The sequence below is a fragment of the Amphiura filiformis genome, chromosome 20, assembly GCF_039555335.1.
Source record: "Amphiura filiformis chromosome 20, Afil_fr2py, whole genome shotgun sequence".
Lineage (NCBI taxonomy): Eukaryota > Metazoa > Echinodermata > Ophiuroidea > Amphilepidida > Amphiuridae > Amphiura > Amphiura filiformis.
In genome coordinates, this window is record NC_092647.1 from 38,373,245 (window position 1) to 38,398,101 (window position 24,857).

The 24,857-nt window shown below is 36.2% G+C and overlaps 1 protein-coding gene across 1 annotated transcript; it reads right to left on the bottom strand.

The window, feature by feature from the left end:
• Window positions 1-277: 277 nt before the first annotated feature.
• Window positions 278-24,857, bottom strand: LOC140142843 (uncharacterized). The gene is made up of 5 exons (XM_072164861.1): window positions 24,709-24,857; window positions 22,098-22,260; window positions 3,999-4,164; window positions 2,926-3,337; window positions 278-883 (listed from the first exon to the last, which is right to left on the bottom strand). The coding sequence occupies exons 2-5, from the start codon at window positions 22,163-22,165 to the stop codon at window positions 621-623; spliced, it is 909 nt and encodes a 302-aa protein (XP_072020962.1). The 5' UTR covers window positions 22,166-22,260; window positions 24,709-24,857; the 3' UTR covers window positions 278-620.

Here is a 24,857-nt window from a genome sequence, read left to right on the forward strand (position 1 = left end):
ACCCGTCCACTGGTCTTTTGGACAGACAATCACAAGCTTGAATGGCCTAAAAAATGCCTAAGCTGTCCATAACCCATCCGACAAAAAATTCCTGAGATAGATTTATAGTAAAATATCCTTTTTAAACAAAGTTGAAATTTTTGTAACTTAAAACCTCTAAATGTCTAGAAGGTAATTTCTGATGCATTATTGCTGACCGGTCTGTGGACGGGCAGTTTTTAGATCCTGGTTAAACCCCTGCATTGAATGAAGGGAATGATGATATTTTCTGTAATCGTTGGTTTTTACGTAGCATTCATCAAAGCTGTAGTATCTTTACCTTGGACCCCACTTTATACAATGTAAGAATGCAAGTAACACCAGTCTTAAGTTGTAATCTTCAATTCCGGTGTACATTTAGGCTTAAGAATGCAGAATTTGGAAATTCAACTGGAATACTGTCAGCTGCTTCTGAAATTGTTCCAAATCCATACAACATTTTTTGTCAACAACTGAATACGACACCCGACATAAAAAGTATGTTCATATAACCCTTTGGGTCATGACGAAGTCTTGACGTATTCCAGAATTAACTAGAGTTTACAAAATATAACACACACACACTCGAGTCAATGTTTGAATCATTCTAATGCTGTATCAGCAGCAGCCATATATGCATCTAGTTCAGCATCAAGTCCTGTTTTTGTCTTTGCCATATAGGCATCCAATTGGTTGTCTAATTCTTCCCTTGATGGAGCAGGGCCACCTTGTCCTCCGCGGCCCCTTCCGCGTCCTCGTCCTCCGCGACCACCTCGCATTCCTCCACGGCCGCCACCACGTCTTCCGCCTCTTTGTTGACCTCTGCCCCCGCGACCGCCTCCTTGCACCATACCTTGTTGACCGCCTGTTGAGTTAAAATGGAAAGTCATAAAAACATGTGGGTTAGCATTTACACACTCGCATTGGGCTATTGAAGTTGAAATCTATACACCCCAATGGAAGACATGACCATCTTCCACACAGGGAGTGTGACTTTCAAATGGGATTACCTGAATGGGTGAACTCATTTGAAATCAATATCACCTGTGTAGGAAATTAAGGTTGCATCTTCCATAGGGGCATATGAATTTCAACTGGAATAGCTCATTTCTTCTCTGTTAGCTTGAAATTAGGCTTCTAATGTGCTTCATTACATGTGACACAGAAAGTCCATTATACTGCCCACAAAAGTTATCTGTATACATAAAACAAAAGCTCTTAAAGACACTAAATCTAAATGACCAAATAATGTTATCAATAGATGGGAATTCTGCGTATTGTGAAAAGATTTCTTCCTTCAGCCGATTCATACCAGCTATTGTTATGAGCTCATTACAGTGAGACAGATCAACACTCACTTGTCATGCTCATAATTAGTGTGTTTCGAGAGGAAACTCTAAACCTTTGTCACTTTTGAAATGCCGGCTCTCTTTTTCATTCCAATTGGTGTAAGTTGGGAAAATAAAGTTTCCCAATGAGGTATCAAAATACACACAACAAAATTCTCCATCTATTGAATTTTATAAATTTGGCGATTTAAAAAAAAAAAAAAAAAGCGCAGTGATTTATAGTGCGCTACGCACAGGCACAACGCCTAGACATTGATCCACAAGCCTCAGCACACTTTACAGGTTGTCGCTGACCACTATGGCCCCACATCATTCCATAAACCATTAAACAACATTTCAGGGACTTTGCTGCTTCAAGAGCGCACACCCTAGACATTCCACAAATAACCATCGCAACCAGGATCAGCTCCCGAGTTTCGTGACGGGTTACAACGAGACAAATTAGCAGTGAGTTCCTTGTCCAGGGGAATTTCAAGCTAACTCAATTTTTCCACGAGAGCGTAATAGGCACCGCCAGGGTTCGAACTCGCAACCTCTCGCACCATAGTCGAACGACTTATCGATTGAGCTAACTTGACTGCATTAAGGTGTGCTGGGGTGTGTGTTTAGGTTTAGGTTGTTTTAAGCGTATGGATACTTTTTGCGTGCAGTATACATGATTTGTTTTGCGTGTGATTGGGCATACCCCAAATTACAGTGGGTACATAAATCGTTATAGCTTTAAATGTTTATCAACCATATTATGATGTGTTTTGAGTTATGATGAGTCTATAATATGACAATTTTTGCGGGTCCAAACTTTTTAATGTTACGCTGGTCCATATGTTAACGACATGACATTAAAGTCAGCATTGAGTCCATCTTGCAGACTTTTGCATGTATGGGGGCCGGCAGTGATTTGGCTTTCATCTAAGGGCCATTACAAACACTGATGTTTAATGGAATTTAATATGACATTTATAATGTGTGATGGAATCAAGCCCTCAAAGGGCAGAAACAAATTTTGCAGTTTCTCACTTCAAATCATTCAAGATTTTGAATTTTATATTTTTTTCTAAAAAACAATTCTTGGGACAAGTTCTGCCACAAAAGGTTTATGTTATTGATGACTGTGAAAAACAACACTTTGTATGATATGGCCATATCTCAAAATCAGTTTCACACAATCACACCAACATTTGATTCATTCATAATCCATAGATGAGTTGACCTGTGATGTCACATGTTTACATTCAGGGTACCATCTGTTGTTCCACTCAAGGCAGAATAATACACAGTGTCTATGACAGACCACATCAAAAAATTTTCAAAACACAATTTTGTGATATTACGCAGCTTGTAACCATGTAAGCAAGTTTGATAACATTTTTGGTGCAGTATTATTTACTTTGAAACCAAAGTGGAAAAAAAATCAACTTCCTGCATCGGTCTTTTACCTTGCAGGTTTTGCTTTGATCGGACCAACAGAGGGAATACAAAATGTAATGATATGTCACATCATCTATACTCTGGCAAGGCAGCATGCAGGATGGGAAAACAAGAAATCATTATTACACACCTCGACCGCCTCGTCCACGTCCGCCAGCCTGCTGACCACGCCCTCCCCTCATCTGTCCTCTGCCTCCTCTTCCTACAGCTTGACCACCACGCCCCCTACCTCGCATCATCCTTCCGCCCTGCTGGCCACGTCCACGTTGCATCACTGCCCCACCTCGTTGACCGCCTCGACCACGCACCATCCCGCCACGCACCATCTGACCCCGCATCTGACCACGGCTTTGTTGACCACCTGCTCCTCGGGCCACCATCATACCACCACCTCCACGGATGAAAGTGCCACCTCCACGGATGACACCACCACCACGCCCTCCTCTTCCTCGGAAGCCCCCTCTGATACCGCCACGGACTCCACGGACACCCTTCACACCACCACGCACTCCTAGACGCCCCTGGATGTTAGGTTCCCCAACCTCATCTGTATACTCTGCTGTTAAAATCAAACACACAAGTGATCACAATTACAATAACTTGTTTCATGTTATCAAACTCTTATTTGATATGTAATTGTCCATTTCGGATTTATTCCTTCAAATGTACAATTTCAGAGGCTTGTTATGCATCAGTAATACCTGGTCCTGAACTCATCAGAAATATGTGAAGCTGGAATTTTTTTTGTTTTTTTGTACAATTTATATGCATTTTGACACCTCTGATGGCTTGGTGAGACTTGAGTCACCAAACTTGAGTCTTGAGACGAATTAACACATCTAGGTCTTGAGACAAGTAATTAAACATGCTGAAGTATTGAGTCAAGTCAAGTCATCAGAGTCAGGTCGTTACAAGTCTGCCATCATATTTTGAGGTAACAGAAATTTTAATATGCTCAATACAGTGGAAACTCTTTAATACGAAATTTGTGGGGCCACAAAATTTAGCTTGTCTTATCAGGATTTTGTCTTATCCATCAGTGCCAGGGACTTGAAAATCAAGCTTGTCTTATCAGGTTTTTTGTATTCTTAGAGCTTGTATTAACGAAGTTTCCACTGTATATCCTTGACCAGAGCTTGAACATATTTGCTTATTGTAAAGCCTACTGCATCACCCTATCTCACTCTCTGCATTGAATCTTACCTGCTGCTGATGCTGTGGTCTTTGTAGAGCTGCTTGTACAGCGGGTCTGTTCTCCATCTGTAGGGCCAATCTCTTGTTAGCAGCAGACACCTGCTGCTGCTGTAGCATCACATTGCTACGTTGTTGTGGCGTCATCGTCTGGTTGTTCTTCAGGATCTTGGTGAAGCTGGACAGACAGACCCATGCAGCATATAACAGTATGGGGAGCACAGATGGGGTATTTAGGGGGTAAAAGGTGAGGGAGCATAATCATTTAATTATACATTGCATTTGGTTAGCAATTGAATATTCATGAGAGGTGAATGAATATTCATGGTTTTCTTTAATATCAAAGATAAGAGAGGGTCCTGGTTTGAGGTGGGACAAAATGAAAGCGAAAGTATACTGGTGAATGATGTCTACATAAAGCTAGCAATTCCAAATCAGTATGGCGGAGTGTGTCATAGCACCATTTCGGATCTGGTTGCCATGCACCAGATCTGAATACACAGGAGGAGCATTTGTGCGTCAATTCAGAACTTCAGTTTACAATACTTGAATCTTAGTCTGGCAGAAAGTGCAGACGATTTGGATCAAATGCTTTTTGTAGACATCAAACAGATAGGAATATGACAGCAAGAAAACAGACCTAATTCAAAGAGAACAAGAGCACCAATGGCGCTGTGGCTCTGTGCTTTTTGAATGTGAAAGTAATTGCAGTCGAATGTGCAACAGGTGAAATCATATACATTGTATGTGCCAGATCACATGCAATCATACATCTTGCTGGTTGGTAGCTATATCTTATTTGCAGAGCATAATACATCCATCAATAAGTTTCATATCCACATGAGGTTTTAGTAATTTGACCACAGATGACCCCTGAGTGACCTTGGATGACCCCAAAATGACATTCCAAAAATTTGGCTTGAATTGTTGACTGTACCCACCAAGTTTCATGCCCATACGAGTTTTTAGTAACTTAACCTTAGATGACCCCTGGGTGACCTCGGATGACCCCGAAATGACCTTCCAAAAATTTGACAAAATGTTGACTGTACCCACAAAGTTTCATGCCCATACAACAGTTTTTAGTAATTTGACCTCAGATGACCCCTTGGTGACCTCAGATGACCCTGAAATAACCGCCTAAAAATTTGACTCTAAATGTTAAGTGTACCCACCAAGTTTCATGCCCATACAAGTTTTTAGTAATTTGACCTCAGGTGACCCCTTGGTGACCTCGGATGACCCCGAAATGACCGTCCGATAATTTGACTCTAAATGTTGACTGTACCCACCAAGTTTCATGCCCATACGAGTTTTTAGAAATTTGACCTCAGATGACCCCTTGTGAGCTCAGATGACCCCGAAATAACCGTCCGAAAATTTGACTCATAATGTTAAGTGTATCCATCAAGTTTCATGCTCATACGACAGTTTTTAGTAATTTGACCTCGGATGACCCCTAAGTGACCTCGGATGACCCCAAAATGACCGTCAGAAAATTTGACTCTAAATGTTAACTGTACCCACCAAGTTTCATGCCCATACGACAGTTTTAGTAATTTGACCTTAGATGACCCCTGGATGACCTCGAGTGACCTTCACCCACTAACCAATACAAACTTGTTCTGTCTGGGGTCAAGATGCACCCGCCCACCAAGTTGAAGAAGAACGTGCGACCCCTAGTCTCCGAGAAAAAAGGTTTTTGCATATTATGCATAAATTATGCAAATTAGGTAGGTAATTACCATATTTTGCGCTGAAAATCGAATCAGGTCGAGATCCTCTGGTCATGCTACCCCCACCACGCTTCATCATCATAGGGCTTAGCATTCTTACGGATCCCCAGAAACAGCTTCACAAGGCGGATTTCTTCAGATTTCCAACCATTTTGTAGAAGCGTGCCCGCATAAATTATGCAACTTAACAACTAAATGCGCATACTTTTCGCCAAAAACTAATCAGGTGATCAGCAGGTGTGTATCATTCCTGTCACAAGGTTTCGTTACTATGCATACCGCTATCAACTTGCGCTGATATTCGATAAATTATGCAAATTAGCTATGTTAATTTGCATATTTTCAACGAAAACATATGATTACGGAGCAAACTTGGATACCCTTCCTCCCACCGAGTAGCGTCCCCGTAGGTCTTACGGTTCCCCAGATACAGCTCCGGACGGACATTCGGACATCCCACCCCCACACACAGACGGAAATAGTGATTACTAAGTCCCATCCTGAACAAAGTTCAGAAATGAAATTTGATCAATTTGCGCTGATTTTCGCATAAATTATGCAAATTAGCTATGTTAATTTGCATTATTTTTCACCGAAAACATACAATTACGGAGCAAACTTAGATAACCTTCCTCCCACCAAGTAGCGCCCCCGTAGGTCTTACAGTTCCCCAGATACAGCTCCGGACGGACACACGGACATCCACACCCCCGGACAGACAGAAATACTGAGGCGAGACAATAAATGAAATTTTATAACAAATTTTTGTGACTTGAGATCATTTGCATTTTTTTTTTTTTATTAAAACTGTTCTGTCCTGACATGTCTGTTGTGTCATGTGTGTTGAACCCGGTCCAACCGAACAATCGTAAGTTCTGTTCGGATCTGGATCTGCCTGGATGCTGTACTCCGATTAAGCAGGACTAGCCTACATCACATCAGTGTTTATTTCTGATAGATTTCACTTCATGATTTTTTCTTCAATTTCATCACTTACGAAAGTACAAAAGTAGACAATCTAGTAGTCAGTATAACCTCGGAGCAGTTCGTGTACGTGTGAGACCTACGTACATGGAATAGTAGTACATGGCTTCCGAATTTGGAACTTCACATGTTCAACTTGTCATGCCGGTCGAGTCCCGCGTTTACAACTAAAATCAAACCACTTCTAGATTAAGTCCATCGCTGAATTTTACAAATAACTTAAATAAACATCTTTATATTTAATTCAAAAAATATTATGGTATGCTCGTAAATGCTTCGGAATGACATTTACCAGAAGCTCATGAGCTCATGTAAACAAACTAGCGTATTTTCACCTCGATTATGCACCGTAGCTCTCTGTGGTTGAGTTTGCAAGGTCAGTGGGTCAGTGAACTTAGTCTCCTATGCAGCCAGTTTGGTTACGCTCCCTCCAGGGTTCATACCACTAAATCCGCCTGTGAAGCGGTTTCCGGTAAAAGTTTATCACGACTATAGTCCCAACTTTGCATAAAAATTGTGCAAAATCGGTACAATATTAACAATTTTAGTGTTGCAAATCGTGTTTTGCTAGAACTTGTGAATGTGATCTCTACTAATTTGAACAGAAAACGCGAAAATTTGAGTGATTTTTACGATGATGAGCGCATGAACACACGAGGTCAAAACGCGGTTAGCAGTCGGACGTAAACACGGGAAAATCGGGCCTTTTTATATAGCGCTATTTTCTCAAAAAGTAGACCTAAAATATGGTATCATTTTCAGATATGTTATGCAGAATTTTGTTCTGATTAAGATGATATCAAATATATATTTCAAAGTAAGACCTAACTCGACTTATAGCCTAAAACGTGACCCCTATTTTGCACGTAAAGTCTATGGAAAGCTATTTGGTGGCATGTACCCTTTAAGGAGCAATTCCATGCGTTTTCCGCGCGTCTTTATCTATTTAAAATGCACGCGAAGAAAAAAGGAGGGACATCAACAAGCGCGTTCATGGACGCCGCCAGGTTTTTCGCTGTATGTGCGTTTGCCGCGAATAGGCCTGCTTTTATTTCCAATTTAATAAAAGTTCCGATTTTGGTAGAAGTTTGAAACCTTTTGATATGAATTAAGAAGAGTTTCAAAATATTGAAAACATTTTTATTGGTGTTTAAATTACAAAGAAGTTTTTCAATTTCATTGTTATTTTTAACCAATTTTTTTGTCATTTAAACTCAAGTTTTGGCCTTCAATTTTAATAAAATTACATAAAATATTAGATTTAATATATTTAAGTTTCTAGTTTGCTTTATTTATACCACTGTCCAGTATTTTAAATAGTTATAACATTCAAAGTTTAATTTATATTAATATTTAATTTCAAATAGCCATTCATTACATTTGCTTTTTTGGACAAAACGGGTTTAAAAGTGACGCTGGGGGTAGGCCTACTTGATTGGCAGTTCTTGTCTTTTGAAATATTCTGCTGGTACTGAGAATGTTTTAATTTTGAAGTTATGCACTTGTAAAAGATGTTCAAAGAACGTTTAATCTTAACATCAATTAATATCTTCATGAAAATAGCAAATCAGCAACCATTGTGCATTCATGTGCATCAAAATGACGAAAAATGGCAATTGTCGGCTATCATGCTTGTGCTTGAAATCGACATCCTGTCTAAAGTATGAAAGAAAATACCCCAAAATTTCTTACAATTAATTTAAAATGTAGTGAAAAAGATAACAAAATCATTTTCAAGGCCTAAAACGATGTTTTAGCCTCTTTAAGGAGCAATTCCATGCGTTTTCCGCGCGTCTTTATCTATTTAAAATGCACGCGAAGAAAAAGGAGGGACATCAACAAGCTGCGTTCATGGACGCGCCAGGTTTTTTCGCTGTATGCGTTTGCATGAATAGGCCTGCTTTTATTTCCAATTTAATAAAAGTTCCGATTTTGGTAGAAGTTTGAAACCTTTTGATATGAATTAAGAAGAGTTTCAAAATATTGAAAACATTTTTATTGGTGTTTAAATTACAAAGAAGTTTTTCAATTTCATTGTTATTTTTTTAACCAATTTTTTTTTCATTTAAACTCAAGTTTTGGCCTTCAATTTTAATAAAATTACATAAAATATTAGATTTAATATATTTAAGTTTCTAGTTTGCTTTATTTATACCACTGTCCAGTATTTTAAATAGTTATAACATTCAAAGTTTAATTTATATTAATATTTAATTTCAAATAGCCATTCATTACATTTGCTTTTTTTTCAAAATTTGTTTAAAAGTGACGCTGGGGGTAGGCCTACTTGATTGGCATTTTTGTCTTTTGAAATATTGCTGGTACTGAGAATGTTTTAATTTTGAAGTTATGCACTTGTAAAAGATGTTCAAAGAACGTTTAATCTTAACATCAATTAATATCTTCATGAAAATAGCAAATCAGCAACCATTGTGCATTCATGTGCATCAAAATGACGAAAAATGGCAATTGTCGGCTATCATGCTTGTGCTTGAAATCGACATCCTGTCTAAAGTATGAAAGAAAATACCCCAAAATTTCTTACAATTAATTTAAAATGTAGTGAAAAAGATAACAAAATCATTTTCAAGGCCTAAAAACGATGTTTTAGCCTCTTCAAGGGTTCATACCACTAAATCCGCCTGTGAAGCGGTTTCCGGTAAAAGTTTATCACGACTATAGTCCCAACTTTGCATAAAAATTGTGCAAAATCGGTACAATATTAACAATTTTAGTGTTGCAAATCGTGTTTTGCTAGAACTTGTGAATGTGATCTCTACTAATTTGAACAGAAAACGCGAAAATTTGAGTGATTTTTACGATGATGAGCGCATGAACACACGAGGTCAAAACGCGGTTAGCAGTCGGACGTAAACACGGGAAAATCGGGCCTTTTTATATAGCGCTATTTTTCTCAAAAAGTAGACCTAAAATATGGTATCATTTTCAGATATGTTATGCAGAATTTTGTTCTGATTAAGATGATATCAAATATATATTTCAAAGTAAGACCTAACTCGACTTATAGCCTAAAACGTGACCCCTATTTTGCACGTAAAGTCTATGGAAAGCTATTTGGTGGCATGTACCCTTTAAGGAGCAATTCCATGCGTTTTCAGCGCGTCTTTATCTATTTAAAATGCACGAAGAAAAAGGAGGGACATCAACAAGCGCTGTTCATGGACGCCGCCAGGTTTTTCGCTGTATGTGCGTTTGTTGAATAGGCCTGCTTTTATTTCCAATTTAATAAAAGTTCCGATTTTGGTAGAAGTTTGAAACCTTTTGATATGAATTAAGAAGAGTTTCAAAATATTGAAAACATTTTTTATTGGTGTTTAAATTACAAAGAAGTTTTTCAATTTCATTGTTATTTTTAACCAATTTTTTTGTCATTTAAACTCAAGTTTTGGCCTTCAATTTTAATAAAATTACATAAAATATTAGATTTAATATATTTAAGTTTCTAGTTTGCTTTATTTATACCACTGTCCAGTATTTTAAATAGTTATAACATTCAAAGTTTAATTTATATTAATATTTAATTTCAAATAGCCATTCATTACATTTGCTTTTTGGACAAAACGGGTTTAAAAGTGACGCTGGGGTAGGCCTACTTGATTGGCATTTCTTGTCTTTTGAAATATTCTGCTGGTACTGAGAATGTTTTAATTTTGAAGTTATGCACTTGTAAAAGATGTTCAAAGAACGTTTAATCTTAACATCAATTAATATCTTCATGAAAATAGCAAATCAGCAACCATTGTGCATTCATGTGCATCAAAATGACGAAAAATGGCAATTGTCGGCTATCATGCTTGTGCTTGAAATCGACATCCTGTCTAAAGTATGAAAGAAAATACCCCAAAATTTCTTACAATTAATTTAAAATGTAGTGAAAAAGATAACAAAATCATTTTCAAGGCCTAAAACGATGTTTTAGCCTCTTTAAGGAGCAATTCCATGCGTTTTCCGCGTCTTTATCTATTTAAAATGCACGCGAAGAAAAAAAGGAGGACATCATCAAGCTGCGTTCATGGACGCCGCCAGGTTTTTTCGCTGTATGTGCGTTTGTCGCGAATAGGCCTGCTTTTATTTCCAATTTAATAAAAGTTCCGATTTTGGTAGAAGTTTGAAACCTTTTGATATGAATTAAGAAGAGTTTCAAAATATTGAAAACATTTTTTATTGGTGTTTAAATTACAAAGAAGTTTTTCAATTTCATTGTTATTTTTAACCAATTTTTTGTCATTTAAACTCAAGTTTTGGCCTTCAATTTTAATAAAATTACATAAAATATTAGATTTAATATATTTAAGTTTCTAGTTTGCTTTATTTATACCACTGTCCAGTATTTTAAATAGTTATAACATTCAAAGTTTAATTTATATTAATATTTAATTTCAAATAGCCATTCATTACATTTGCTTTTTGGACAAAACGGGTTTAAAAGTGACGCTGGGGGTAGGCCTACTTGATTGGCATTTCTTGTCTTTTGAAATATTGCTGGTACTGAGAATGTTTTAATTTTGAAGTTATGCACTTGTAAAAGATGTTCAAAGAACGTTTAATCTTAACATCAATTAATATCTTCATGAAAATAGCAAATCAGCAACCATTGTGCATTCATGTGCATCAAAATGACGAAAAATGGCAATTGTCGGCTATCATGCTTGTGCTTGAAATCGACATCCTGTCTAAAGTATGAAAGAAAATAACCCAAAATGTCTTACAATTAATTTAAAATGTAGTGAAAAAGATAACAAAATCATTTTCAAGGCCTAAAACGATGTTTTAGCCTCTTCAAGGGTTCATACCACTAAATCCGCCTGTGAAGCGGTTTCCGTAAAAGTTTATCACGACTATAGTCCCAACTTTGCATAAAAATTGTGCAAAATCGGTACAATATTAACAATTTTAGTGTTGCAAATCGTGTTTTGCTAGAACTTGTGAATGTGATCTCTACTAATTTGAACAGAAAACGCGAAAATTTGAGTGATTTTTACGATGATGAGCGCATGAACACACGAGGTCAAAACGCGGTTAGCAGTCGGACGTAAACACGGGAAAATCGGGCCTTTTTATATAGCGCTATTTTTCTCAAAAAGTAGACCTAAAATATGGTATCATTTTCAGATATGTTATGCAGAATTTTGTTCTGATTAAGATGATATCAAATATATATTTCAAAGTAAGACCTAACTCGACTTATAGCCTAAAACGTGACCCCTATTTTGCACGTAAAGTCTATGGAAAGCTATTTGGTGGCATGTACCCTTTAAGGAGCAATTCCATGCGTTTTCCGCTGCGTCTTTATCTATTTAAAATGCACGCGAAGAAAAAAGGAGGGACATCAACAAGCTGCGTTCATGGACGCCGCCAGGTTTTTTTCGCTGTATGTGCGCTTGCGCTTAGAATAGGCCTGCTTTTATTTCCAATTTAATAAAAGTTCCGATTTTGGTAGAAGTTTGAAACCTTTTGATATGAATTAAGAAGAGTTTCAAAATATTGAAAACATTTTTATTGGTGTTTAAATTACAAAGAAGTTTTTCAATTTCATTGTTATTTTTAACCAATTTTTTGTCATTTAAACTCAAGTTTTGGCCTTCAATTTTAATAAAATTACATAAAATATTAGATTTAATATATTTAAGTTTCTAGTTTGCTTTATTTATACCACTGTCCAGTATTTTAAATAGTTATAACATTCAAAGTTTAATTTATATTAATATTTAATTTCAAATAGCCATTCATTACATTTGCTTTTTGGACAAAACGGGTTTAAAAGTGACGCTGGGGGTAGGCCTACTTGATTGGCATTTCTTGTCTTTTGAAATATTCTGCTGGTACTGAGAATGTTTTAATTTTGAAGTTATGCACTTGTAAAAGATGTTCAAAGAACGTTTAATCTTAACATCAATTAATATCTTCATGAAAATAGCAAATCAGCAACCATTGTGCATTCATGTGCATCAAAATGACGAAAAAATGGCAATTGTCGGCTATCATGCTTGTGCTTGAAATCGACATCCTGTCTAAAGTATGAAAGAAAATACCCCAAAATTTCTTACAATTAATTTAAAATGTAGTGAAAAAGATAACAAAATCATTTTCAAGGCCTAAAACGATGTTTTAGCCTCTTCAAGGGTTCATACCACTAAATCCGCCTGTGAAGCGGTTTCCGGTAAAAGTTTATCACGACTATAGTCCCAACTTTGCATAAAAATTGTGCAAAATCGGTACAATATTAACAATTTTAGTGTTGCAAATCGTGTTTTGCTAGAACTTGTGAATGTGATCTCTACTAATTTGAACAGAAAACGCGAAAATTTGAGTGATTTTTACGATGATGAGCGCATGAACACACGAGGTCAAAACGCGGTTAGCAGTCGGACGTAAACACGGGAAAATCGGGCCTTTTTATATAGCGCTATTTTTCTCAAAAAGTAGACCTAAAATATGGTATCATTTTCAGATATGTTATGCAGAATTTTGTTCTGATTAAGATGATATCAAATATATATTTCAAAGTAAGACCTAACTCGACTTATAGCCTAAAACGTGACCCCTATTTTGCACGTAAAGTCTATGGAAAGCTATTTGGTGGCATGTACCCTTTAAGGAGCAATTCCATGCGTTTTCAGCGTCTTTATCTATTTAAAATGCACGCGAAGAAAAAGGAGGGACATCAACAAGCGCGTTCATGGGCCGCCAGGTTTTTCGCTGTATGTGCGTTTGCATGAATAGGCCTGCTTTTATTTCCAATTTAATAAAAGTTCCGATTTTGGTAGAAGTTTGAAACCTTTTGATATGAATTAAGAAGAGTTTCAAAATATTGAAAACATTTTTTATTGGTGTTTAAATTACAAAGAAGTTTTTCAATTTCATTGTTATTTTTAACCAATTTTTTGTCATTTAAACTCAAGTTTTGGCCTTCAATTTTAATAAAATTACATAAAATATTAGATTTAATATATTTAAGTTTCTAGTTTGCTTTATTTATACCACTGTCCAGTATTTTAAATAGTTATAACATTCAAAGTTTAATTTATATTAATATTTAATTTCAAATAGCCATTCATTACATTTGCTTTTTTGATATAACTGTTGGAGAACTGAGGCGGGGGGGGGGTAGGCCTACTTGATTGGCATTTCTTGTCTTTTGAAATATTCTGCTGGTACTGAGAATGTTTTAATTTTGAAGTTATGCACTTGTAAAAGATGTTCAAAGAACGTTTAATCTTAACATCAATTAATATCTTCATGAAAATAGCAAATCAGCAACCATTGTGCATTCATGTGCATCAAAATGACGAAAAATGGCAATTGTCGGCTATCATGCTTGTGCTTGAAATCGACATCCTGTCTAAAGTATGAAAGAAAATACCCCAAAATTTCTTACAATTAATTTAAAATGTAGTGAAAAAGATAACAAAATCATTTTCAAGGCCTAAAACGATGTTTTAGCCTCTTCAAGGGTTCATACCACTAAATCCGCCTGTGAAGCGGTTTCCGTAAAAGTTTATCACGACTATAGTCCCAACTTTGCATAAAAATTGTGCAAAATCGGTACAATATTAACAATTTTAGTGTTGCAAATCGTGTTTTGCTAGAACTTGTGAATGTGATCTCTACTAATTTGAACAGAAAACGCGAAAATTTGAGTGATTTTTACGATGATGAGCGCATGAACACACGAGGTCAAAACGCGTTAGCAGTCGGACGTAAACACGGGAAAATCGGGCCTTTTTATATAGCGCTATTTTTCTCAAAAAGTAGACCTAAAATATGGTATCATTTTCAGATATGTTATGCAGAATTTTGTTCTGATTAAGATGATATCAAATATATATTTCAAAGTAAGACCTAACTCGACTTATAGCCTAAAAACGTGACCCCTATTTTGCACGTAAAGTCTATGGAAAGCTATTTGGTGGCATGTACCCTTTAAGGAGCAATTCCATGCGTTTTCCGCTGCGTCTTTATCTATTTAAAATGCACGCGAAGAAAAAAGGAGGGACATCAACAAGCGTTCATGGACGCCGCCAGGTTTTTCGCTGTATGTGCGTTTGCATGAATAGGCCTGCTTTTATTTCCAATTTAATAAAAGTTCCGATTTTGGTAGAAGTTTGAAACCTTTTGATATGAATTAAGAAGAGTTTCAAAATATTGAAAACATTTTTTATTGGTGTTTAAATTACAAAGAAGTTTTTCAATTTCATTGTTATTTTTAACCAATTTTTTTGTCATTTAAACTCAAGTTTTGGCCTTCAATTTTAATAAAATTACATAAAATATTAGATTTAATATATTTAAGTTTCTAGTTTGCTTTATTTATACCACTGTCCAGTATTTTAAATAGTTATAACATTCAAAGTTTAATTTATATTAATATTTAATTTCAAATAGCCATTCATTACATTTGCTTTTTGGACAAAACGGGTTTAAAAGTGACGCTGGGGGTAGGTCTACTTGATTGGCATTTCTTGTCTTTTGAAATATTCTGCTGGTACTGAGAATGTTTTAATTTTGAAGTTATGCACTTGTAAAAGATGTTCAAAGAACGTTTAATCTTAACATCAATTAATATCTTCATGAAAATAGCAAATCAGCAACCATTGTGCATTCATGTGCATCAAAATGACGAAAAATGGCAATTGTCGGCTATCATGCTTGTGCTTGAAATCGACATCCTGTCTAAAGTATGAAAGAAAATACCCCAAAATTTCTTACAATTAATTTAAAATGTAGTGAAAAAGATAACAAAATCATTTTCAAGGCCTAAAAACGATGTTTTAGCCTCTTTAAGGAGCAATTCCATGCGTTTTCCGCGCGTCTTTATCTATTTAAAATGCACGCCGAAGAAAAAGGAGGGACATCAACAAGCTGCGTTCATGGACGCCGCCAGGTTTTTCGCTGTATGTGCGTTTGTCAGCGAATAGGCCTGCTTTTATTTCCAATTTAATAAAAGTTCCGATTTTGGTAGAAGTTTGAAACCTTTTGATATGAATTAAGAAGAGTTTCAAAATATTGAAAACATTTTTTATTGGTGTTTAAATTACAAAGAAGTTTTTCAATTTCATTGTTATTTTTTAACCAATTTTTTTTGTCATTTAAACTCAAGTTTTGGCCTTCAATTTTAATAAAATTACATAAAATATTAGATTTAATATATTTAAGTTTCTAGTTTGCTTTATTTATACCACTGTCCAGTATTTTAAATAGTTATAACATTCAAAGTTTAATTTATATTAATATTTAATTTCAAATAGCCATTCATTACATTTGCTTTTTGGACAAAACGGGTTTAAAAGTGACGCGGGGGTAGGCCTACTTGATTGGCATTTCTTGTCTTTTGAAATATTGCTGGTACTGAGAATGTTTTAATTTTGAAGTTATGCACTTGTAAAAGATGTTCAAAGAACGTTTAATCTTAACATCAATTAATATCTTCATGAAAATAGCAAATCAGCAACCATTGTGCATTCATGTGCATCAAAATGACGAAAAATGGCAATTGTCGGCTATCATGCTTGTGCTTGAAATCGACATCCTGTCTAAAGTATGAAAGAAAATACCCCAAAATTTCTTACAATTAATTTAAAATGTAGTGAAAAAGATAACAAAATCATTTTCAAGGCCTAAAAACGATGTTTTAGCCTCTTCAAGGGTTCATACCACTAAATCCGCCTGTGAAGCGGTTTCCCGGTAAAAGTTTATCACGACTATAGTCCCAACTTTGCATAAAAATTGTGCAAAATCGGTACAATATTAACAATTTTAGTGTTGCAAAACGTGTTTTGCTAGAACTTGTGAATGTGATCTCTACTAATTTGAACAGAAAACGCGAAAATTTGAGTGATTTTTACGATGATGAGCGCATGAACACACGAGGTCAAAACGCGGTTAGCAGTCGGACGTAAACAAGGAAAATCGGGCCTTTTTATATAGCGCTATTTTTCTCAAAAAGTAGACCTAAAATATGGTATCATTTTCAGATATGTTATGCAGAATTTTGTTCTGATTAAGATGATATCAAATATATATTTCAAAGTAAGACCTAACTCGACTTATGGCCTAAAACGTGACCCCTATTTTGCACGTAAAGTCTATGGAAAGCTATTTGGTGGCATGTACCCTTTAAGGAGCAATTCCATGCGTTTTTCGCGCGCCTTTATCTATTTAAAATGCACGCGAAGAAAAAAGGAGGGACATCAACAAGCGCTGCTCATGGACGCCGCCAGGTTTTTTCGCTGTATGTGCGTTTCGCATGAATAGGCCTGCTTTTATTTCCAATTTAATAAAAGTTCCGATTTTGGTAGAAGTTTGAATCCTTTTGATATGAATTAAGAAGAGTTTCAAAATATTGAAAACATTTTTTATTGGTGTTTAAATTACAAAGAAGTTTTTCAATTTCATTGTTATTTTTAACCAATTTTTTTGTCATTTAAACTCAAGTTTTGGCCTTCAATTTTAATAAAATTACATAAAATATTAGATTTAATATATTTAAGTTTCTAGTTTGCTTTATTTATACCACTGTCCAGTATTTTAAATAGTTATAACATTCAAAGTTTAATTTATATTAATATTTAATTTCAAATAGCCATTCATTACATTTGCTTTTTGGACAAAACGGGTTTAAAAGTGACGCTGGGGGTAGGCCTACTTGATTGGCATTTCTTGTCTTTTGAAATATTGCTGGTACTGAGAATGTTTTAATTTTGAAGTTATGCACTTGTAAAAGATGTTCAAAGAACGTTTAATCTTAACATCAATTAATATCTTCATGAAAATAGCAAATCAGCAACCATTGTGCATTCATGTGCATCAAAATGACGAAAAATGGCAATTGTCGGCTATCATGCTTGTGCTTGAAATCGACATCCTGTCTAAAGTATGAAAGAAAATACCCCAAAATTTCTTACAATTAATTTAAAATGTAGTGAAAAAGATAACAAAATCATTTTCAAGGCCTAAAAACGATGTTTTAGCCTCTTCAAGGGTTCATACCACTAAATCCGCCTGTGAAGCGGTTCCGGTAAAAGTTTATCACGACTATAGTCCCAACTTTGCATAAAAATTGTGCAAAATCGGTACAATATTAACAATTTTAGTGTTGCAAATCGTGTTTTGCTAGAACTTGTGAATGTGATCTCTACTAATTTGAACAGAAAACGCGAAAATTTGAGTGATTTTTACGATGATGAGCGCATGAACACACGAGGTCAAAACGCGGTTAGCAGTCGGACGTAAACACGGGAAAATCGGGCCTTTTTATATAGCGCTATTTTTCTCAAAAGTAGACCTAAAATATGGTATCATTTTCAGATATGTTATGCAGAATTTTGTTCTGATTAAGATGATATCAAATATATATTTCAAAGTAAGACCTAACTCGACTTATAGCCTAAAACGTGACCCCTATTTTGCACGTAAAGTCTATGGAAAGCTATTTGGTGGCATGTACCCTCCACAAAAATGTTTGTGTGGAAGGGGCGGAACCAAACTGGCTGCTGTGGAGACTACTGCAAGAATCGATCAATCACAAAAAACTGTTTGCTGATTGGTTCAGAAATGGTGATGTCATCAATCAAGAAAAACTAATCGATTTATTGGTTCAAAATAGCCTCATAGAAAAGTACGAAGTTTGTTGAGCATCGCAGCTTATCGGTAAAAACGTGACCTTTAACAAAAAAATCGGCACAGTGCTTTCAGTACTGCACTTGCGCAAGCCAAATAGTCCCCAGAAAAGTCATTTGTTCAGATTTATTCGGGATTTATTCAAGATTCAGACATGTTCTTGACTATTTTTGACATTCCTTACCTATCTCTTTATTGAAATTATAAAGAAATAGTGAAGAAAAGTTAAGAAGTAGTCAAATAATTTCTGATCTGAACTAAATCTTAAGAAATGTACCTCCATTGGTTTCCGCCTGTATTACGATCTTAAATTATACAGACCAGAATAATCTCTAGCACACACAGGGAACCAAGATATAGCTCGATTATTGTGACTATTTTGGGCTTTTTTACCCAAAAATAATACTTTTATCGCCTGAATTTCAATAAAATCTGGAGTGCAATCGATTCAAAAATAACTTAGCCAAACTTAGAAACGAAACTTAAGCCTTCATATCAGTCATTAAATGATCCTTAGCATAAAAACCAACAGCGTATTGTGGCCTGAAAATGAATGCTAGTTAGTTGCATGACAAAGGCACTGATAAGCTCCGCTCAGAGCCAATGATATACTGGAAACTCACATACACTAGCTATACTCGGAACAGAACTCCATGATTGTAATAAGCCTGTAGCAATGCCCTTTAAAGAAAAGGAAAGTAAGACAGATATTGCAGGCTGGGACTCCAATCAGCTGATCCTTCATGTTTGGTGTGTAACACTGGTGGTAGATATAGAGCAACCTTCAGAGGCAATCCTGCATGCTTCTTATTGTGGCATGACTTGTTATATTGAAGGATACCACAGCTAGTTCTTGTGCCTCTTATTCCATCCACTCGATCCCAATAGGTGTAGTGTACAGAAAGACTGGTTTATGTATTCCCTACTACAAGCTTGATCACATGCCAATTAAAACTGCTACTGGTTTCATGTCAAATGATATGCTGCTGCTCTATGCCTTTTATTTAGAAGATTTGTAAATCCAACGATCATGTTTCTTGGTGGACTTATCCATGGCTTACAACATATTAGTCTTGCCCTAGTAGAAAGACCCACATTATTATCAAGATATTACTAAGACAGTTTCTTACCAGTAGAGAGTGCACGACATCACATGTAACTGTTTCAGAAGTTGTAGAAGTAGCAATATATCACACATCATCACAACATCATCATCATCAACAACATCACAAGCACTATGGAACATTCTAATCTTAAGACATGTATACAATTTAAACAAATCTGAGTTCTATATAAGTTGTGCCAGAATTTGATAAGATAGCTAACCCGATTCTTGGGCCAGAATTTGAAAAGATGGAACAAGGTATAAACTCTGAAAAATCCCTCCGAAGATCAGCAACAGCTCAAGATCTATCCTCAAAGACGACTTAAAAAGATATTGCCTCTTACCACAATAGAATTACTACCGGTGGACTCAAGTAGAAATAGATTTAGCGATGCCACTTACAACAGTCTAACATGTGCATCAATGCACTGAATTCATCAGTGAATGGTGCACATAAACTGCTGGACTTAATAGAAAGACATGTTAAAATTGCCACTTACTGCAGTCAGCCTGTGTAACATTTTCCTGTGCACAATCTGACTACTGGACATTCAAGGAAGTTTAGAGATAAAACTGGAAAAAAAAGAAGATACATGCCTCTTATCACAGTAGATATTTGAATTCAACTACTGGTGGACTTAGATGGTAAATAATAGAATTATAATGCTCTGTACTCAGGAAAAGTACTCAATGACTGCTGGACATTAGGATAGGAGTAGATGGAAAAGGATGAAGTTTGACAAGATTAATGAAAACAGTGCCTCTTACCTCAGTAGATGGGACTTAATCTACTGGTGGACAAAAATATGAAAATAAATGCCACTTACAGCAGTTAAGCACCTGTCTCTCAACTGATGCTTAATACCACTGGACATTGAGATGAGGTCCTGATGTAGATGAAAAGATTAGGGTCAAAAACGTTTAAAATAAGACAAAAAGAGAACTACTGATATCAAAGAGTTACTACAACTACTGCCTAACCTGCTAATAATGATGCATGAGAGAAGGGGAAAGTTAGTTGTGCCACTTACCTCAGTGATCTGGGTTCATACCACTGTTGGACAAAGTAAGAATTACAACCAGGGTGACCCTCTCTTTCCTAATTTCATTTCACATAAATTTATCAATATCTTTGGTCAATGAGTTTAACATTGCAACACAATACATAAACACAATAAATCATGACCACATGCGGGTCATTTTAACATCAAACTTAAAGCACTATCTAGCTCAATAAGTGCATGCTATGCAATTTATGCAAAGATATGATTTTATCTTGATTACAGCAGTGAACTGCTGTTCATATTATGCATGTCCAGTAGTGCCTCCTTTGTAATAATAACACAGCCCATAGTGGAATAATTCATATCGCTTTCACAGATCTTCCTTTTCATTATTCATCATAGCAGGGCTTTTTCGTGCTGCATATAGCCTCTTCCTCCTCTTTCTACATACCATAGCAGGACTTTGTCCTTCTGCATATAGCCTCTTCTTCTTCATCATCTCTAATCATAACAGGACTTTGTCCTGCTGCATATAGCCCCTTCCTCCTCATTCGACTCCTCTTACCATAGCAGAACTTTGTCCTGCTGCATGTAGCCTCTTCATCTCTTACCACAGCAGGACTTTATCCTGCTGCATATAGCTTCTTCCTCCTCAGTATTCATCTCTTACCCATAACAAGACCTTGTCCTGCTGTATGTAGCCTCTTCCACTTCATCTCTTATAGCTTCTTCCTTCTCATTATTCATCTCTTACCCATAAAAAGACATTGTCTTGCTGCATGTAGCCTCTTTACAACATTCATAGTGCTACACACAGTACATCTTCTCACCTTTTGAACTCATCTCTCTTTGCATTACAACTTCAACTGATGGCGCTATAATGTTTTCATGCCTCTGAATATGACAAGTTGTGATACTGATAGGCCAGTAATGCAAAACTGAAGTTTAAAATTTGATACATGAGAAAAGAAATGCTCGGTTTTTTTCATGCAGAGATCCTGAATCTTGTTTTGAACTTGATTGCCTCACTAGCTTTTAAATTGCTCAATGGCTTTGATATTGGTCCAATACTTTTCTGCATTCTACCATCTTTTCAATACTTCTCTGTGTCCGATTCAAAAAGCAAAAGCTTGTCACTTCCTCATACTTCCTTGTTCAGCACATTGGTTTGCAAACCCATCTTCTCAACTCTGGATGGTACACAATGCATCCCATCTCTAACCCATCACTTCCTCATGGTTTACAAACCTGTCTTCTCAATTCTGATGGTACAGAATGCATTCCATCTCTATCTCTTCATCATCATTACTCTTTTTAACCAAATGCACAGAATATTGTACATCACTACTTTTGACCAATCACATTTCAAGGCCAAATTAAAGGCTCATCAAGTTACATTCTCTACAACTTCTTTCCTCTCAGCCTCGATATAACAAAATTGGGCTTCCTTCTTCATTCCTCTCATCATATTTTTGTTCACACTTTTTATGCATCAATAATTGCCCCCAGTGCACTTGTTGTTTGTACACTTGGGATAATTGTGTACATTTAGTGATTTTGTACACTTGATGAGGACAGGCCAATTAAGTGTGAACAGGAGGCACTATCTGGCAGCAATTTATCAAGAAAACTCTCTCCTCACCGGTCATTAAGTGACACTTTGGTATGGCTTTTAAGCACAACTTTGGGTGGGGGCTGTGTAGTGCTCATTTTAGCTAAGTGTGTATTCCTGATGCACTTGACTATCCTGGTGGCAAACTCGCTTCAAGCTTGGTGTTGTCCTACTGCTGTGAGATTAATCTTTGCTGAAAAATCAAAAGTCAAGGAAAAGTCTACATGAATCTGACTTATTATAAAGCAATATTCATAATTTACAGATTGCTTGAGTGGTGGGATAAAATTCCCCATAGCTCAAAATGACAGGATAAAATTGACCAAAAATGGTGAAAAATATATAAAAATAGCAAGACATTGAGGAAAAAATGAGTAAAAGAGGAGGAGAATTGGGGGTCCCTGCCAGATGAGTAAATGGGGGCGTTCACTCAAAGTTCAACAGGATGAATTTCTGAACAGGTAAATTCATTGAACGGGGGGGGGCAATTCCACAAAACTTTATGAAGCTTCAGAAGTCTCAAATCATTCAGTAACTTATTGACCTAAACGAAGTTCCATTTCACTAAACTTACTTAAGAATGGTACCCTTCATAAATCATAGGGATTTACTACCTGGGCCTTCGTAAAGTTATGTCTAGTATTGGGTATTCGTATCTTTACAAACGGTTACTTGAGTTACGAAGGGTTAAAAATTTAGTGAAATGGACCCCTGGTTTTATTATTTAAATCTAAATATGTCATGTCCCTTCTTAAATATTTAAAGCTGAACTTTATTTCTTTTTTCTTTTGCATAATTCATTCCCAATTTTTGTATTTACATGTAACCCCTTTCCATGTTATCAATTTATTTTACCCCGTTCCCATTATTTCTTACATTTCCCTTTTTGCTTCTATTATTTTGTTTTATTTTTCCTGCTTAAATAGCTTGTAATTTCCCGTTTCTACGTTATTTATTTAATTCTGGTCTCGTAGTTTTCGTAATGCCTTTTCCCATCCCATTCCCCAAACCATATCCCAGGCTGTGCGTAACCTCATCCATACCTTTTTTGTTCTCCTTTTTTTGTTTTTTAATTTTACCTGTTTAAATATTGCGTCCACTGGCAGGCAACTTGGCTATAGCCTATGGCTACGCCCCTGCTCATGCGCAACAAGTGGTGTGTGCGCTAATGACGGCACGCTTTCTAGATGCGTCAGTTGGCATAGCCGGTACATATCAACAGCTGAGCCGGGGGGGCTACTGTACTATTTTCCCTGAAAAACTCACTTGTTTACTGATATTTTGAGGCCAATTCTTGACAGTTTTTTTTCAACCAAATAAAGAAAGTGCATTAGCCAAAAAAAAAAGTCATACTCAGCAGTGGGGTTTGACTCCCACCCTTTTTATTTTACCATGCACCCTTTTTATTGAGGCACCTATACTGAAAATTCCTGACCCCCACGCTTTTTACTGAGGCACCCTTTATACTGAAAATTCTTGACCCCCACCACTTTTTGCTTTTTCCGCTATTTGTACGTTGACGAAGTCACATGCAATTTGGTTTGAAGTAAATCAAGTACGGTACGCCAAATTCTGCACCTATTTCACACATGCGCGACCGATGTTTTTCTCTCCATTAATTTGATACATTATACGTGAACAATGCAAATTATATGTGAAAAACTACTGTACTGTATACATGTAATAATAAGCATTTTAATGAATAACTACTTTTATGGCGTTCAAATATTGTTCTTGTCATGAAACATATGAACATCTTGACGTGCGCTGTGTTCAGCGACTATATCACGTGTGTGAGTTTTGGCAGGGGGTCCGGGGAGAATATTGTGTACATTGCGCTGGACACTCGTAAACAAGCGCTAGCCTGCATCAAATGGAATTTTATCTTGCGACATGGCCTGGTGTGCGGGTTTTGCCCATTATCATTCTTGGAACTATGATTATTTTATCATTCAATAAAAATATACTGTAAGTTGGAAGCCCCATGCTTTTTATTTTAATCCCACGCGTCACGCTTTATATCATTCCACGCTTTTTACCCAAAAAGTTTAAACCACCACGCTTTTACCAATTTTCAGAATTTCGAACCGGCACGCATTAAAAAGCGTGGCAGTGGACTGCCGAGTGTGAAGGTTTGTCTCAAAGTCAAAGCAAAGCTCCCGCGCGCATTTGTAAGTTTTTCTGGGAAAATTCGGCGAAAAATCTCTATTTTTTTCTCTCAAAATACCTTTAAAAAAAGTCGGGAATAAAAAATAAAAAAATCGCATTTCGCATAATTTGTTTTCAATTTAACACTCGTGAGACGTCAGCTTTGAGACAAACCCTTTTTTTTTTGCCTTACCATCTTTTGGTATTCCTCGAGGCTCGACCTCCCGTATGAATTTGGCAACATTAATTTGGATCTAAATTGACGGAGCCTTTCTAGAGATGCTCACAGTCAGTTTGTCCCGTTTCATAGAACTTTGTGTAATTTCTGTAAAACATGAAAAAACTTGCAAGTCGCGTCGATAAACATAAAAAATAATGGCCCATATAATAATGGCCCGAAAAAAAGGGCGTTAATCAACTGTTGTTTTTCATTACAAAAAAACACACCAGTAATAATTTATTAATTACCAGGAACTTTACACAATAAGGATACGTACTATGCTTCTAGGTACTGCACAAATGAGAGATTTTAGATATAATTTCTTGTTGAAAATACCGACTTCGTGGCAACAAAACTGGTAAACTCGGCATCAGAAATTTTTCACAAAGCAAGCCAGTCTAGCGCCCTCACTGTACATGAGT